The sequence below is a fragment of the Lemur catta genome, chromosome X, assembly GCF_020740605.2.
Source record: "Lemur catta isolate mLemCat1 chromosome X, mLemCat1.pri, whole genome shotgun sequence".
In the NCBI taxonomy this organism is placed as follows: Eukaryota; Metazoa; Chordata; class Mammalia; order Primates; family Lemuridae; genus Lemur; species Lemur catta.
Window position 1 is genome coordinate 18609381 of NC_059155.1, and position 18581 is coordinate 18627961.

The 18581-nt window shown below is 37.0% G+C and overlaps 1 protein-coding gene across 1 annotated transcript; it reads right to left on the minus strand.

The window, feature by feature from the left end:
* Window positions 1-1847: 1847 nt before the first annotated feature.
* CT83 (cancer/testis antigen 83) lies at window positions 1848-6281 on the minus strand. Its single transcript, XM_045537817.1, has 2 exons — window positions 6210-6281; window positions 1848-2156 (listed from the first exon to the last, which is right to left on the minus strand). Exons 1-2 carry the CDS (start codon window positions 6279-6281, stop codon window positions 1848-1850), a joined length of 381 nt encoding a protein of 126 aa, XP_045393773.1.
* Window positions 6282-18581: the final 12300 nt, after the last annotated feature.

Below are 18581 nucleotides of genomic sequence, written 5' to 3' on the forward strand. Positions count from 1 at the left end.
AAGCAGGAATGCAATATAAAAATGTGAATCTATTAATGTTTAGCAATGGGCTTATTATATTTCTTTTTAGACTATCCATATAACACCTACACATATAACTGTTTCTATTTCACAATAACAGTTTTGTAAATATTACTATGTTTTTCTAATACATTGGAAGCTTTATTTTGATCTGATTAGGTATTTCAAATAGAATATGGAACAAAATGTTAATGATAAAATGGCTGTAATCAAATCAAGCATTTTATAGTTGTGATACATGGCTAATAGATAGATCAAGCAGAATGATTTTGTCTTATGTGAATAAGTTACTACTTATGGGTGATAACTTATTTACATACTATTAAGAGATAAACTTGTCAAACTTGTCAAGAATGAGGGAGGCCAAATTAGAAAGTACTAGGTCCTAGTTTTCTTACAAAAGACAATGAAATATATCACTAATAGCCTTATACATTTATCATATATCATTGACAATTGGTTTAAATGTCACAGCCTAGGATGATAAACACTGCCTACATATATAAGGAACTTCTCAGCAATTCTTAAGGTTATTAACCTAGGATTCAGAGAACATCATATGAAATGGAAATTATATGGAACATTTTCTGTGTTTATGTGTACATGCATTTTTCTAGAGAGAGTCCATAATTTTCATCAGAATATTAAAGAGACCTGTGACCCAAAAAAGTTTAAGAACCACATATACTACTGCTGGCTTTTTGTGCTTGGCAAATGAATGAAAATAGAAGGAATAATTTTTCTTATACATTTTAAAGTCCTTTTCCTCTTCCTTTTGATTGAAGATGAAAGGAGTGAATGGATTAAGGCATTTCTTTAATGTACACTGGTAATTTATTTTGCGGGGAGGGAGTATGAAGGAAGGTAAATAGATAGGCCTGTAATTGAACCATCTCAGTGAGTTTTGTGTGTGTGTGCACGCGTGTGTGTGTGTGTGTGTGTGTGTGTGTGTATAAAAGATTAACTTGTGTTTGATATTTTGAGGGTAGGTCTAATGCTGCCAGTGAACTTCAAGAGATTGTTATTATTTCTTTAGTTATACTGGATTTTATAAAATATTATTTGAAATAGATAACTACAGCTTAGAAAGACTTTTTTTCTTAATTTTAATCCACAATGTGTTACATGCATTCTACCATGATATTTTGGTGCTGTCTGAGGAGTGGATTTTTCACCAAATAGAAAAATGCATGCGATTTTCTATTGGTGACTCTTGCAACTCAGGGAAGATTTAGGCATTTTAAATGAAAGAATATCTAATTGGGGAGTGAAGGGAGGTGGGAAAGGGAAGAAATCCCTTTTAAAATCTGACCACAAAGAGTAGGTAACAGTTTGTGTCATTATCTTCACAAGTGTGTAAAGCACAGATTTTAATGGAGTGCTTAGCATACTGTAGGGTGCTCAGTGATAGCTCTTATTATCACCCAGATTCAACAGTGGCAAGAAACAGTATGCATAATGGAAAAGAGTTCCATCAAATCCCACTTACTTTAATGCAAACATGGAGACAATTGCAGTATTGTACAGTAAACCATTAGAGAAAACTGTTTTTCACACTTGAGTGAAATTAAAATCATAATATCTCAACTATGTTTTTACCGTAGCTTATTTTAAAAAACTTGTAAACTATTTCTTTCTCTATTGTGTTTCCATTCCTCCCCCAGTAAAATATATATTAGCATAATATAATCAATTCTTTAAATAAAATGTGATTAAGCAAATCAATAAATATCTGGATTTTTGTACCTGACTTGCCTTCCTTTCCCTTTTAAATAATAATCTATTTGGTATAAACACATAATCAAGTGAATACACTCAAAGTGTCTTTAATGATTGCCTCCACTGTCATTACAGCTTGTAAGCTTTTCAGTGGATTTGCGGGTAACTAATGCACCATTTAAACCCTTGGTGACTAGGAAATGTTCCAATTCAGCCAGCTTGTAGTCCACGATCCTGAGGTTTACCAAAATTCGCTTCTGCATTTCTATTGAGTGTGGGAAATTATTTAAGATATCCCGAGAGAGACTGTTGACTGAAAGACTCTTATCAGTATTGTTCTTAGTTGACCCAGTAGAAGAGGTTCTTACTAGTGCAAGGGCAGTTGAATTCGATGACATTTCACCAACGTTTCTTCTCTGAAAAGGAAGTAAATTATACATATTTAGTTTATTGAATTTAGCAATTTCCAAATACTACCAAATAACAACTTGGTTAGTCTTGGTTACCAAAATGAACTTATTTCACCAAAGAGCTAGAAATTAAAAATGTGTCGAATGACTACATTGACTCATAAATATATTTTTCCAAAATGCTGACTGATTAAAAAATATATGAAAGATCAACCCAAGTGCCCATCAATACATGAGTGGATTAATAAAATGTGGTATATGTATACTATGGCATACTACTCAGCCATAAAAAATGGGGAACTAATACCTTTTGTAACAACCTAAACAGAACTGGAGAGCATTCTTCTAAGTGAAGTATTGCAGGAATGGAGAAACAAATACCACATGTACTCACTATTAAACTGAAACTAAGCAATCAACACTTATATGCACATATAGAAGTAAAACTCAATGAAAATCAAGCAGGTAGATGGGGGAGCGTGGGGTAAATCCACACTTAACATGTACAATTCACACTATCTGGGTGATAGACACACTTATAACATTGATTCAAACTGTACAAAAGCAATACATATAACCAAAACGTTTGTACCCCTGTAATATTCTGAAATAAAAAAATAATTCATCACGACCAAGTAGGCTTCATCCCAGAGATGCAGGGGTGGTTCAACATATGCAAATCTATAAATGTAATTCACCACATAAATAGAAGCAAAAATAAAGACCATATGATCCTCTCAATAGATGCAGAAAAAGCATTTGACAAAATTCAACACCCTTTTATGATAAGAACGCTTAACAAAATAGGCATAAACGGGACCTACCTAAAAATGATACAAGCCATATATGACAAACCCACAGCCAACATCATACTGAATGGGGAAAAATTGAAAGCATTCCCACTCAGAACTGGAACCAGACAAGGCTGCCCACTGTCCCCATTACTTTTCAACATAGTATTGGAAGTCCTTGCGAGAGCTATCAGGCAAGAGAGCAGAATCAAGGGTGTCCAAATAGGGACAGAAGAGATCAAACTCTCACTCTTCACTGATGATATGATGTTGTATCTGGAAATCCCCAAGGACTCAACCAAGAGACTCCTGGAATTAATTAATGAATTCAGTAAAGTCTCAGGTTACAAAATCAATACACACAAATCAGAGGCATTCATATATGCCAATAACATTCAATCGGAGAACCAAATTAAGGACTCAATACCCTTCAAAATAGCAACAAAGAAAATAAAATATCTAGGAATATATTTAACTAAAGAGGTAAAGGACCTCTATAGAGAGAACTATGAAACACTAAGGAAGGAAATTGCAGAACACATAAATAGGTGGAAAACCATACCATGCTTGTGGATTGGAAGAATCAACATTGTTAAAATGTCTATACTACCCAAACTAATCTATAGATTCAATGCAATTCCTATTAAATTACCAACATCATTTTTCACAGATTTAGAAAAAATAATTATACACTTTGTATGGAATCAGAGAAGACCCCGTATAGCAAAAGCAATTTTAAGCAATAAAAACAAAATGGGAGGTATTAATTTGCCAGACTTCAAACTATACTACAAGACTGTGGTTCTTAAAACTGCCTGGTATTGACACAAGGGCAGGGACACAGACCAGTGGAACAGAACAGAAAATCCAAATATAAAACCATCCTCATATAGCCATCTAATCTTTGACAAAATAGACAAAAACATACTTTTGGGAGAAGAATCCCTATTCAATAAATGGTGCTGAGAAAACTGGATAGCCACATGTAGAAGACTGAAACAGGACCCACAGATTTCACCTCTCACAAAAATCAAATCACGGTGGATAACAGATTTAACCCTTAAATGGGAAATGATTGGAATTCTAGAAGAAAATGTAGGAAAGACTCTTTCAGACATTGGTTTAGGCAAAGAATTTATGAAGAAAACCCCTAAGGCAATCACAGCAACAACAAAAGTAAACGAATGGGACCTGATTAAATTAAAAAGCTTCCGCACAGCCAAAGAAACAGTCACAAAAATAAACAGACAGCCTACAGAATGGGAAAAAATTTTCGCATACTACACATCAGATAAAAGACCGATAACAAGAATCTATTTAGAACTCAGGAAAATCAGCAAGAAAAAATCAAACAATCCTATCAAAAAGTAGGCAAACGACATGAATAGAAATTTTTCAAAAGAAGATATAAGAATGGCTAAGAAACATATGAAAAAATGCTCAACATCCCTAATCATCAGGGAAATGCAAATCAAAACCACAATGAGATACCACTTAACTCCGGTGAGAATGGCCTTTATCAAAAAATCCCAAAACAACACACGTTGGCGTGGATGCGGAGAGACAGGAACACTCATACACTGCTGGTGGGACTGCAAACTAGTGCAACCCCTGTGGAAAGCATTATGGAGATACCTTAAACAGATTCAAGTAGACCTACCATTCGATCCAGCAATCCCATTATAGGGCATCTACCCAGAAGAACAAAAGTCATTCTATAACAAAGACACCTGTACCCGAATGTTTATAGCAGCACAATTCACAATCGCAAAGATGTGGAAACAACCCAAGTGCCCATCAATCCACGAATGGATTAGTAAACTGTGGTATATGTATACCATGGAGTATTACTCAGCTATAAGAAATAACGGTGATACGACATCTCTTTGGTTCTCCTGGAGAGAGTTGGAACCTATTATATTAAGTGAAGTATCCAAAGAATGGAAAAACAAGCATCACACATACTCACCAGAAAATTGGTTTCCCTGATCATCACCTAAATGCACATCGGGGAAGGATACCAATTGGATATCAGACTGAGACGGGGGGTGGGGGGAGGGGATGGGTGTATGCCTACATGACAAGTGCGTTGCGCACCGTCTGGGGAATGGTCATGCTTGAAGGTGCTGACTCGGGGAGGTGGGGGGTGGGGGGAGGGGATGGAGGTATGACTACATGGTGAGTGCCAGGCGCACTGTCTGGAGAATGGACACGCCTGGGGCTCTGACTCAGGGGGATGTGCGGGACACGGACAATGTATATAACCTGAGCTTTTGTACCCCCATGAAGAGCTGAAATAAAAAAAAAAATTAAAAAAAAAGAAAGCTCTCCATTTTGATAATGAAATATATACATATGTGTTTTACGGACATGCAATCATAACAGTACCAGGAAAACTATGCATGTCTATTTTTTTTTTGAAATACTACTTATAGGAATTTACCCTCACAAAGAAAGTGTGTGAATGAGTGCGAATATTTAGCTACCAGAATGCTCATCTCAGCTTGGTTTAAAGCATGAAAAATTAGAAACAACCTAAAGCTACATCAATAGGAGTGTGCTTAAATAAATTATAAGACATCCGTTTAACAGAATCGCATAGTAGGCAGACAGTAAAAATTAGCTCAATCTATATTTATCTGCATGGAAAGATACTCCTGATATGCAACAATAAAGAGAATAATAAAGAAAAAAAATACATGAAAGTAGACTTGTAGTGCCAAAGTGCCATATCCTTTGTTTACATTTCTTGGGCAGTTTAGTAGGTCTACATATGGACTTTGTCTTTGAACCTTATCTAAAAGCACTTTACTTGTGGCTTTAAATAACAACAGGAAATCTGCATTTACCCTGAATTACTTGTGAATGCCCCGAAAGCTCCCATACTGACGGCAGGAGAAGGAAACAGACACATGGTGAGGGGAATAGGAGAGAAGAAAAAGAGAGAAAGTACAGATTCTCAAAGTGAGAGGTGATGATGGGGAAGGGGCACTTTCAGCTGCGCTTCCGTTCAGGTGAGTGAAAAGCTGACAATATTACTTATTGACTTGGGGCTTTTTACAACAGATCACAACCGTTGAAATTACTGGTCAAAATGGAATCGTGGGAGTAAGGAATGAAAGTCTGGGAGGCTTTCAAGTGAAAAAGAGGAATGAGGTGATTTCCCCTTAACTTTTATTTTACTATTTTTCTACTCTCTTACACACTCACCAATCCATATACTCATCTAGCTTCAACTAATTCCATTCTCTCTTTCATGCATCTTTACCTCAAACCTGTATTTCCAGAAGATAATCAGAAAGGCAATGAAAACGCTCGATAGGATTAAAAAGATGTCCATGGCTTCTCTTCCGCCTCTTCTCTCTTCTCGGGAACGGAGGCACTCAGCTGGCAGTTGGGAAGCAGGGGGCCGCTAGCCTCCCGGATTTGGGATGCTGTGGGCCAGGATGCTAGGGGTCCCGCACTGCCTGGTGCAACTGGGATGCGCTCAGATGTCCAGCTTTATATCCTCCAGACGGCATTGGGACCTCACAATTGGGCACGCACGTGGCAGTGCTACGCCACAATCTGCTGACGTAAAACCTGGCCTGCAGGAAACCAGGCAGTTAGTAACCGCCCACCTGCAGGAAACCGGCAGTTAGTAAGGTTAGCGCCCGAGCCTTAGAGAGGAGAGTAAGAGAGAATGAGGGAGTTCCAGTTGAGGATTTCCTGGAAGCTGAAATGTGGTAGAAGAAAGTACAGACTATAAAATGGACTGGTTAAGTTTAAAAGCACTCCTATTTCCTTTTCTTTTTTAAGAAAACATTTGTCTTTGCTCCATTATTCATTCAAAAATCGAAATGTACTGTAAAATATTGTTGCCCACAAATTCCCTTTGCCACAAACTGCCTCCTCCACACTTCCATTGCTATTCTAGGATTACCTCCAAACTGACATTTGGATAATTATGTACGTTTGTGTCATTTTACCGTTTAAAAAGTAATTTCAGAGACATTTTCCCATATAATCCTCACAACAGATTTGTACTAAAGGTATTTTAATACTGTGTCTATTTTTGCAAATGCAGAAACAGGTTCAGGTGTTAAACTCATTTAAAACTAGTACCAAAAGGAGGACTTGAATCCATGGAGTATGAGCCCTGAGATAAACTACCCCATTTCCTCAGCCGCATCCCTATCCCTGTGATTTACATTTCCTGTCTCACTTGTGAGCATCAAGTATTTAATACTTTCCAACCAAGAAACTGAACAGTGTATATGGAATTTTACTAATGGGAAGTAACAGATACAGCAATCATTGCACTAGAAAAGTTAGGGTTAGGGCCGAAGATGACACTGAACTAAAGACCCAGAACTAAAACAGTAGCCAGGGTAACCTCAAGGTAAGTGTGCAACTGCAATCCAGTAACTCTGCTTGGGGAATAACTCTCATATTCATACCGATGGGAATGAGAGGAATTACATTTTTAAATTGTTTTATATCATGCCATTTCCTAATTATTAGTTCAATGCTTACAGTTTTATTCATTTGACAAATATTAAATACCTAGATACTGGGCACCATGCCATATTTTGAGAATATAGTATGAGTAAAAATTATGAGTAAAAATAAAGTCTCTCCACCTGCAGTGTGCACTCTAGTGTTGGAGACAGACGTTAATCAAAGTTGCTGTTTACTTTGGTCTTGGACATGGCGAGTTTGAGGTGTATTCCCACCAGGCATGAATGAAAGTTCTGTTGCTCCAAATTCTTGCCAGCATTTGGTGTTGTCAGTGTTTGGGATTTTGGCATTCTAACAGGTGTTTAGTGGTATCTCATTGTTGCTTTAATTTGGATTTCTCAGATGATATCTGATGCTAAATATCTTTTCATATGTGTATTTACCATCTCTATATCTTCTTTCGTGAAGTTTTAGTAAAGGTTTTTGGCCTATTTTAAAATCATATTTTTTTCTTATTGTTGAGTTTTAAGACTTTTTTGTATATTTTAGATAGCATACCTTTATCAGATATCTTTTGCAAATATGTGGCTTGTCTTTTATTCCCTTGGTAGTGTCTTTCACAGAGCAGAAAATCTTAGTTTTAGTGAAGTCCATTTTATCAATTCTTTCTTTCATGGATTGTGCCCTTGATGTTGTATCTAAAAAGTCATTGCCAAACACGAGATCACCTAGATTTTCTTCTATGTTATATACTATGAGTTTTATAGTTTTTAATTTTACATTTTGGTCTGTGATCAAATTGGAGTTCATTTTTACGAAGAGTGTAAAGTCTGCATATGGATTTATTTTGTGCATGTGGATGCCCAGTTATTTTAGCACCATTAATTGAAAAGCCTATATTTTCTTCATTGTATTGACTTTGTTCCTTTGTCAAAGATTAGTCAACTATATTTATGTGGGTCTATTTCTGGGCTCTCCATTTTGTTCCATTGATCTATTTGTCTATTCTTTTTGCCAATATCACACTGTCTTGATAACTATAGCTTTATAGTAAATCATGAAGTTGGATAATGTTAGTCTTCCCAGTTCTTTCTTCTCCTTCAATAATAGTGTTGGCTATTCTGGGTCTTCTGCCTCTCCATATAAACTTAAGAATCAGTTTGTCAATAGCTACAAAATAACTTGCTGGAATTTTAATTTGGATTACTTTGAATCAATCAATCAATCTTGGAAGACTTGACATCTTCACAGTATTGTCTTTCTATCTATGAACATGGAATATTTCTCCACTTATTTATTTTATTTCTTTCATCAGAGTTTTATAATTTACTTTATGTTATACATTTTATATTAAGATTATAACTAAGTATTTCATTTTTTGGACGCTAATGTAAATTGTATCTTTTAATTTCAAATTCCACTTGTTCAGTGCCGGTATATAGGAAGCAATTGACTTTAGTATATTAACTTTATATCCTATAAACTTACTGGGATTGCTTATTAATTCCAGAAGGATTTTCTTTCAAAAATTATTGAGAATTTTCTATATAGATAATCATGTTATCTGTGAACAAAGATAGTTTTATTTCTTCCTTCCCAACGTATACCTTTTATTCCCTGATCTTGTCTTATATTATCTAGGCCTTCCAGTACAATGTTGAAAAGCAGTGGTGAGAGTTGACATCCTTGCCTTACTTCTGATCTTAATAGGGAAGCTTCTAGTTTCTCACTATTAAGTATGATGTTAGCTGTAGGGGTTTTTTTAGATATTCCTTATCAATTTGAGGAAATTAACCTCTATTCCTAGTTTACTGAGAGTTTTTTCTTAAATCATAAATGGGTATTGGATTTTGTCAAACCCTTTTCTGCATCTATTAATATGATCATGTGATTTTTCTTCTTTAGTTTGTTGATGTTAGAGTTTACATTAATTGGTTTTTATTCTTGGTTAAATAGTTTTGGTCAGACCTTTTTAAGAAGAACAAAATACTCTGGCATAATTCAAAATGGTTTCTTTTCTAGTCTTCCTACTGGAAGCATTATGGGATTTTTCTCCAATATTCACAGGGTGAACCTGGTAGAGCTCAAAAAGGTAAAACTCACAAAAGTGTTGGGACCTGTCTGTGGATGGGTCCCCCTGGAGCTTTTGAGTCTGAGACTTGTCCACACTGAGTGTCCAGTAATTCTTTAGTTACAGTTTGGGTTTCCCTACTCTAGCACTGTGGAGGCTCCTACCTGCAGTTTTTGCTCCTACCTGCAAGTTTCTGCTCCAGTAACTTGTGATTCTCTGTATTCGGCTATTAGTCTTCCCAGTTTTTGAGATGGTGACCTAACTTCTCTTACAGATCTAGGAAGAGTTGTTGCTTTTTCACCATGTTCAACTTCTTACTTGTTTTAATATGGAATGGTGACTTCTGGGCTTCTGCTAGAATGGAAACTGGAAGTCTTAAATAATTTCATTTTGCTAACATTTTGTCAAAGATTTTTGTATTCAATTTCATAAGAGAAATTGGTCTATGGTTTTCTTTTTAATAGTGTTTTTCTCAGGTTTTAGTATCAGGGTAATGCTAGCTTTATAGAATGTACTAGGAACTGTTATGTCCTCTTTAATTTTTTTGGAAGAGTTTGAAAAGGATTGATGTTAATTCTTTAAATGTTTTGTCTTCCCCAGTAAAGCTATGTGGTCCTGGGTTTTTCTTTGTTGGCATATCCTGGAGAATGTTGCATGTGTACTTTAGAAAAATGTGTATTAAGCTATTGTTGAGTGTGCTGCATGTGTCCAGTTAGTCTATAATGTTGTCTAAGCCCTCAATTTCCTTATTGATATTCTGTCTGGTTGTTCTATCCATTTGTGAAAGTGAGGTATTAAAGTTCTCCAATTATTATTGAAGACCTCTTAATTTCTCCTTTAAATTCTGTTAATGATTTCATCATATATTTAGGAGCCCAGGTGTTTCATGCATATATAATTGTAACTGTTTTGTCATTATATAAAGTCCCATTTTGTCTCTTGTAACAGTTTGTGGATTGGTCTATTTTCTCTGATATGAGTATAGCCACTACTGCTTGATTTGGATTGCTATTTGTATGAATTATCTTTTTCCATCCTTTTTAAAATTTTTAAATATATGGGTATTTTATTTTATTTTTTAATTTATTTTTATTTCAGGATATTATCAGGGTACAAACATTTTGGTTACACTTGCCTCACCCAAGCAAGGATTAGAGGCATGTCCTTCCCCTCTACAACGCTCACCGCATCCATTAGTTGTGAGTTACCCCTCCAACCCCCCTAATCCCTGGAGAATATTACTACCATGTGAGCACCATAGTGTTGATCAATTAGTGTCAATTTGATGGCGAGAACATGCGGAGCCTATTGTTCCATTCTTGTGATACCTCACTTCGGTGCATGGGCTCAAGCTCTATCCAGGAAAATATAAGAGGTGCTAGATCACCGTAGTTTCTTATAATTCAGTAATATTCCATTGTATACATATACCAAATTTTAATAATCCACTCATGAATTGATGGGCACTTGGGTTGTTTCCACATCCTTGCAATAGCGAATTGTGCTGCTATAAACATTCGAGTGTAGATGTCTTTATTATAGAATGTCTTTTGCTCTTTTGGGTAGATACCTAATAGTGCTATTGCTGGATCAAATGGTATTTCTATTTTTAGCTCTTTGAGGTATCTCTGAATTCTTTTCCATAAAGGTTGCACTAATTTGCAGTCCTACCAGCAGTTAAGAGTGTTCCTGTCTCTTCACATCCTCACCAGAATTTGTTGTTTTGGGATTTTTTTGATAGAGGCCAATCTCACTGGGGTTAGGTGATACCTCATTGTGGTTTTGATTTGCATTTCTCTAATGATTAGAGATGTTGAGCATTTTTTTTATATGTTTGCTGGCCATTATTCTGTCTTCTTTTGAAAAGTTTCTGTTCCTTTCCTTTGCCCATTTGTTCATGGGATTGGTTGATTTTATCTTGTTGATTTTTTAAAGTTCTACATAGATTCTTATTATCAGCCCTTTATCGGATATGTAGAGAGCAAATATTTTTTTCCCATTCTGTAGGCTCTATTCGCTCTAATGATAGTTTCCTTGGCTGTGCAAAAACTTTTTAATTTGATCAGATACCATTTATTTATTTTTGTTGCTGCTGTGATTGCTTTGGGGGTCTTCCTCAAAAACTCTTTTCCTAGGCCGATGTCTGAAAGAGTCTTCCCAACATCTTCTTCTAGAATTCTTAAGGTTTCATGCCTTAGGTTTAAGTCTGTTATCCATCTTGAATTGATTTTTGTGAAAGGTGAGAGGTGGGATCCAGTTTCAATCTTTTGCATGTAGCTATCCAATTTTCCCAGAACCATTTATTGAAAAGAGATTCTTTTCCCCAGTGTATATTTTTGTCTGTTTTGTCAAAGATTAGATTACCATACGTGCATGGTTTCGTCTCTGGATTCTCAGTCCTGTTCCAAGGTTTATGTTTCTGTTCTTGTGCCAGTACCATGCTGTTTTAGTTACTGTAGCCTTTTGGTACAGCTTGCAGTCTGGTAGACTGATACCTCCAAGTTTGTTCTTTTTACTTAAGATAGCTTTGGCTATGCGAGGTCTTCTTTGGTTCCATACAAAGCGTAAAATTATTTTTTCTAGATCTGTAAAGAATGATGATGGTACTTTGATAGGGATTGCATTAATTATGTAGATCACTTTAGGTAGTATGGACATTTTAACGATGTTGATTCTACCAATCCATGAACAAGGTAGATTTTTCCATCTGTTTACATCTTCTACAATTTCTTTTCTTAGTGTTTTGTAGTTCTCCCTGTATATGTCTCTCACCTCTTTCATTGAATATATTCCTAGATATTTAATTTTCTTTGAGGCTATTTGTGAAAGGTATTGTGTTTTTGATTTGAATTTCAGCTTGACTGTTTTGGCATATATGAATGACTCTGGTTTGTGTGTATTGATTTTGTGTCCTGAGATTTTACTGAATTCATTTATCAATTCGAGGAGTCTCTTGTTTGAATCCTTGGTGTTTTCTAGATATAATATCATATCATCAGCAAAGAGTGAGAGTTTGATCTCTTCTGCCCCCATTTGGATGCCCTTAATACCCCTCTCTTGTCTAATTGCTCTAGCAAGGACTTCCAACACTATGTTGAATAGAAGTGGAGATAGTGGGCAACCTTGTCTGGTTCGAGTTCTCACTGGGAATGGTTTCAATTTTTCCCCATTCAGTATGATATTGGCCATGGGTTTATCATAAATGGACTTGATAATTTTAAGGTATGATCCATCTATGCCTATTTTGTAAAGAGTTTTTATCATAAAGGTGTGCTGGACTTTGTCAAATGCTTTTTCTTCATCTATTGAGAGAATCATATGGTCTTTGTTCTTGCTTTTATTTATGAGGCAAATTGCATTTATAGATTTGTGTATGTTGAACCAGCCTTGCATCCCTGGAATAAAGCCCACCTTGTCATGTTGAATTATTTTTTTGATATGCTGCTGAATTTGATTTGCTAAAATTTTGTTGAGGAAACCTATGTATGTTCTTAGATCTAAAGTAAGTCTCTTATAGACAGCATAGAATTCAATCTTGTTTGTTTGTTTTGTCTACTCTGCCAATCTTTGTCTTTTGATTGGAGTGTTTAATCCATTCACATTTAAAGTTATTACTAGTAGATAGCACTTTTACCATTTACTTATTTTTGTCTCTATGTCTTATAGCCTTTTTGTGCCCTTTTCCCTCCATTTCTGCCTTCCTTTGTGTTTAGTTGATTTTTTTGTTTGTATAGATATTTGTCGTTACCATGGAGATGAAATATAACATCCTAAAGTTATTAGAATCGATTTTGAATTGATACTAACTTAACTTTGATTGCATTAAAAAATTCTCCTTTACAGCTCTCCTCACCCCACTGTATGTTATTGACATCACAAATTACATCTTTATATATTGTATACCCATTAACATAGATTTATGATTATTTTGTATGTTTTTGTCTTTTAAATCATGTAGAAAATATCAAGTGGATGTACACACTGAAAGTACTGCACTATTGTTTTCCACATTTATCTACATATTTACTTTTACTGGAGAACTTTATGTTTTCATATGGCTTTAAGTTATTGTCTAGTATCTTTTTATTTCTACTTGAAGGATTCACACTAGCATTTCATGTAGGGCAGGACCAGTGGTAATGAACTCCTTCAGTTTTTGGTTATTTGGAAATGTCTTAATTTCTTCCTTACTTTTAAATAATATTTTTCCTGTATATAGAATTCTCAGTTGACAATTTATTTCTTTCAGCACTTTAAACATATTATTCCACTGCCCTCTGGCCTGCAAGATTGGTGCTGAAAAATCTTCTCATAATCTTATTGGGAATCACTTGCATATGGTGAGTAACTTTTCTTTTGCTGCTTTTATAATTTTCTCTTTGTATTTGTCTTCCAGCTGTTTGATTATAATGTGTCTTTGACTTTATCCTACTTGAAGTTTGTTGATTTTCTTGGATTTGTAAATTCATGTATTTCCTTAAATTTGGAAAGTTTTCAGGCATTATTTCTTCAAATAATCTCTCTGCTTCCTTCTCTCTCTGTCTTCTTATAGGACTTTTCTAAAGCATATATTGGTCCACTTTATGCTGTCCTGTAAGTCCTTTAGGCTTTGCTCATCTTTTTTCAGTCTTTTAAAATTTTTACTCCTCACATTTGATCATTGCAAATGTCTTAAACTTTGCCAATTCTTTCTTCTGCTTGTTCAAGTCTTCTGTCGAACCCCTCTAGTGAATTTTTCAATTCAGTTATGTATGTTTCAGCTCCAGAATTTCTGTTTGGTTTTTTAGAAATTATTTCTATCTCTTTGTTGATGTTCAAAATTTGTTCTTATATCATTTTTTATTGTTTTCATTGGTTCTTTGCCCATGTTTCTCTTTATCTCTTCAAATATATTTAAGACAGTTCTTTTAAAGTATTTGTCTAGTAAACCTGATTGATGTGTTTATTCAGAGTTAGTTTCTTTAGATTTATTTTGTTCTTTTGAATGAGCCAGGTATTCCTGAATGCCTTTGTATCCTTTGTTGACAATTGGGGATTTTTTTTTAAAAAAGACATCTCTCACAGTTCTTGCTGACTCATGGGGAAGACCTTCAATAATTGGAGAGCCCCTGAGCCTTGGTATCAGTCCAACATAAAGAATAAGATCTTCTCAGTCTTTTCTAGGCATGTGTCCTGTCTAGGCCTCTGTATGTGCTTTTATTTTCTTTTTTCTTCAATTTCCCTTGGCTGCTTTTAAATATCCTAACTTCCCAAAGTGTTTCACCCTAGCTTCTTCTGAGAGGCCTTAAATGTTCTATTTTATTCCTCTACCTGCAAATTTTTGCCACCAGGCATCCACGAATCTGCAGTCCCCCTGTAGTTTTTATATGCTATGGCACCCACCATTGCCTTCCATGACTTCCAGACTGAGATCCAAAGAATGTATCTGTTCTGCATCTGAGCTCCAAGTCCAGCAAGACAGAAACTAGTCACTTAGGCATCCTACAGACTGGCCAGAGTGTTGCAAACAATTTCCACTCTGCTGCTTTTGCCCAGTAGCTGGAACTGGAAATTGGGCTGCTGCTTCTTAACTTCACCCTTCCAGGGAGAGGGTAGGGCAAGGGTAAGTGAAAATACCACAAAATTTCCTACTGTTTTTAATGTGGCTTTTTCTTGATTGTGAGATTGCTTGGCTGCTGTAGATCTCTGGCTTGTGGAGCTCTTATAAAGTTATTTTAGTTAGTCTTTAGCTGTTTATTTGATATTTACATGAGGGAATGAGTCCATGGAGCTCTCTAGTCCACCATCTGTTGTCATCACTCACTAACCATTGATTTTTTAAACACAATAGTTGGTGTAATAAGTTAAAATAAAATCTTCCAACCTGTTAGAAACTAATAAATAAATAAATAAATAAGGAAATGTATGTCACTTGTTATTAACTTTCAATTTTCTTACTTCCTGATTTTCTTTTCCTTTCTTTCTTTATCATTTGTTTTATCAATAATTTGAGAACTCCTTGCTTTGTTTCCACACTTCAGGGAATAATAAGTATCTTCCAAAGGGTATGGCCTTGGAATTGTCATTCATACAACTTATTGTTTAAACCAGCTATAGTTACTCTTTTGTATTTTTGTATGTATGTGTCAAACTGGGGTTTCCTGCCTCTATGCCATCTCCCAAACTTATGGAAGAAGTATAGTTAGCTTTTAAAAATATATATATAGTTACAGTTATATTGTATAACTATATATATAATTATATATGATTTTTGCTCACTTTTGTTTCTCTCTTTCTCTATCTTTTGGTAAATAATAAAGTTTAATTGATAAAAAGATTCTTTTTTGGGAATCAGGAAGATGGCCTACTAGAGTCAAGGCTTGTGGACCTCCCAAGTAGAGGAGTTGAGGTTTGGACTGAGAGAAGACGAGGATGATAGCTAACTGGGAGTGGACCACAGGGTTTGACACCAGTGGAATCCAGGACACAACTAGCAGGAAATGAACAGCTGAGAGAGAGGAGGATAGAAAGGAGAAATTGGCACGAACCAAATTAAGGGAGTTCCAGAGCCCAGGGAAAGGGTAAGGGATTTTTTCCCCCTTCTTCTACCCAGGTGCCTCAGGTATAAAATGGAACACAGGGCTTTCATTTCATGGGGGAGGGCCATGAGGAACCAGAGAGCCCCCCTGCACTGAGTGACAGAGCCTGCCTCCGGTGGCGGGGAGCGCACTCATGGCCCAGCCAGTGCTGAGTGACTGAGCCCATCTTGGGGAAATGAGGAATGCACTTCTGGCCCAGCCTATGCTGAGTGACTGAGCCTGCCTCAGGCAGGGAGGAGTGGACTCCTGGCCAAGCTGCCTCTGACAGATTGGCCACCACTGCAGCACAGCTCAGAGAGAAGGAGGGAAAACTGGTGCTCCCCTCCAGGAAGACCATGGCCACTTCCTCCCCCACCACAGGAGCTGCTCTAGTTCTCTGTGCTGAGTGACTCCTTTTCAGCGCTGGGGCAGGGGCTGTGTCTCTACCCTGAGCCAGCAAGGCAACCTCAGTTGGTGACCTTCCTGCCCACAGGCATTTAGCATGCCTGCCTGCTGATGGCATAGGCAGTGGGATGGGGAGGCAATGTGGGACAGGTCCCAGTCTCAGGGCTGGGTGGTGAGTGAGAGCTCATGCCCATCAGGTGGCACAGGAGAGCAAGGGTCCATAAGTGTGCTCCCTCCCCACCTCCCTTGGAAAACTGTCATATTTTACTTTATCGAAACTGGGAGGCTCAATTTTCATAAGTACTGGTTCCCATGGCAAACGAATGCCTCTAGTGTCTCAGGCTGAATCCAAGTAGCTGCTCCTACCCCGCAAATCACATTAATAGGGACTTCAGCTTGATCCAAGAGATACTTGAGCTGCCACTATTCTCTTGGTGGGAATGTCCCCCTGCAGAAGTTTTCTGGGGTTAGAGAGCAGATTCTCTGGTTGAGTGGGGCCACTTAAGCCCCTCCTGGGCAGTTTAGCCCAGAGACGGAGAACTGGTCTTTTAATCCCTGCATAGCCCTTATCAGCATTTGTGGAGCTGGAGGGCAGGCTCACCCAACCTAACATGCCCAGCCTAATTCTCCCACCCACCTTTTCTGTGGTGGTGAATAAAGGTCTCACCTGGAAATACCAGGGCCCCACCCACCAGCAGGGGCATTAGAGGGCTTCTCAGGAGGACCTAGAGCTGATCACAGGATCCAAAAACAACAGTGCAGCTTGTTTCCTCCAGCAAACACCACCAAACAGGGAGGTCAATTTGCATGTCAGTTACAGCCATTTACTGACTCAACCATAGAGGATGTGGTTGATTATCATCTGCAACCACCATCTACTGACCCAGAAATTAAACTGGGCATGTCATTAACTAAATAAAAGAAAATCCAAACGAAAGAAGCAATATCTGCTCCAGATGAGAAGGAACCAGTGGAAGAACTCTGGAAGTATGAGGAATCAGAGCGAAAAGTCACCCACAAAAGGGAACACCAGATCCCTAGCAATGGATACCAACCAAAATCAGAATACTGAAATGAAAGATGAAGAATTTTGAACATGGATTATAAGAAAGCTTAATGAAATACAAGATAAAATAGAAACAAAACACAAAGAAAAACACAACAGCAATGCTGGAAATGAAAGAAAAATTCACTAAAGAAATTGAATTATTAAAGAAATATCAAACAGAACTTATGGAAATGAAAAATGTATTCAAAGGACTACAAAACACAGTGGAATGCCTTAAGAACAGGTTAGATCATGCAGAAGAAAGAATCTCAGAGCATGAAGACAACACCTTTCAATTAAACAAGCCAGTCACAGAGATAGAGCAGAGAATTAAGAGAAATAAGCAAAGCCTACATGAAATAACAGATTTTTTTTTTTTTGAGACAGTGTCTCACTCTGTTGCCCAGGCTAGAGTGCCATGGCGTCAGCCTAGCTCACAGCAACCTCAAACTCCTGGGCTCAAGCGATCCTCCTGCCTCAGCCTCCTGAGTAGCTGGGACTACAGGCATGCGCCACCATGCCCGGCTAATTTATATATATATATATATATATATATATGGAATATATATATATTTAGCTATCCATATAATTTCTTTCTATTTTTAGTAGAGACGGGGTCTTGCTCTTGCTCAGGCTGGTCTCGAACTCCTGAGCTCAAACAATCCTCCTGCCTCGGCTTCCCAGAGTGCTAGGATTGCAGGTGTGAGCCACTGCGCCTGGCAAGAAATATCAGATTATGTGAACATGCCTAACATAAGAATCATAGACATCCCTGAGGATCAAGAAGAAAATACACAAGGGTTGGATAATTTATTAGAAGGAATAATTGAGGAAACTTTCCCTGGCCTTGCTAGGAATCTAGACATTCAGGTACAGGAAGCTCATAGGACTCCTGGGAGATTCATCACAAAGAAAAATACACCATGACACATAGTCATCAGAATGGCCAAAATAAACATGAAAGAGGCACTCCTATGAGCTGTAAGGTGAAAGCAGCAGGTGACTTACAAAGGAAAACCAATCAGACTAACTACAGATTTCTCATCTGGAGAGAGATAATTGCTGGACCATATGGTAGTTCTATTTTCAGTTTTTTAAGGAACTTCCACTGATTTGCAC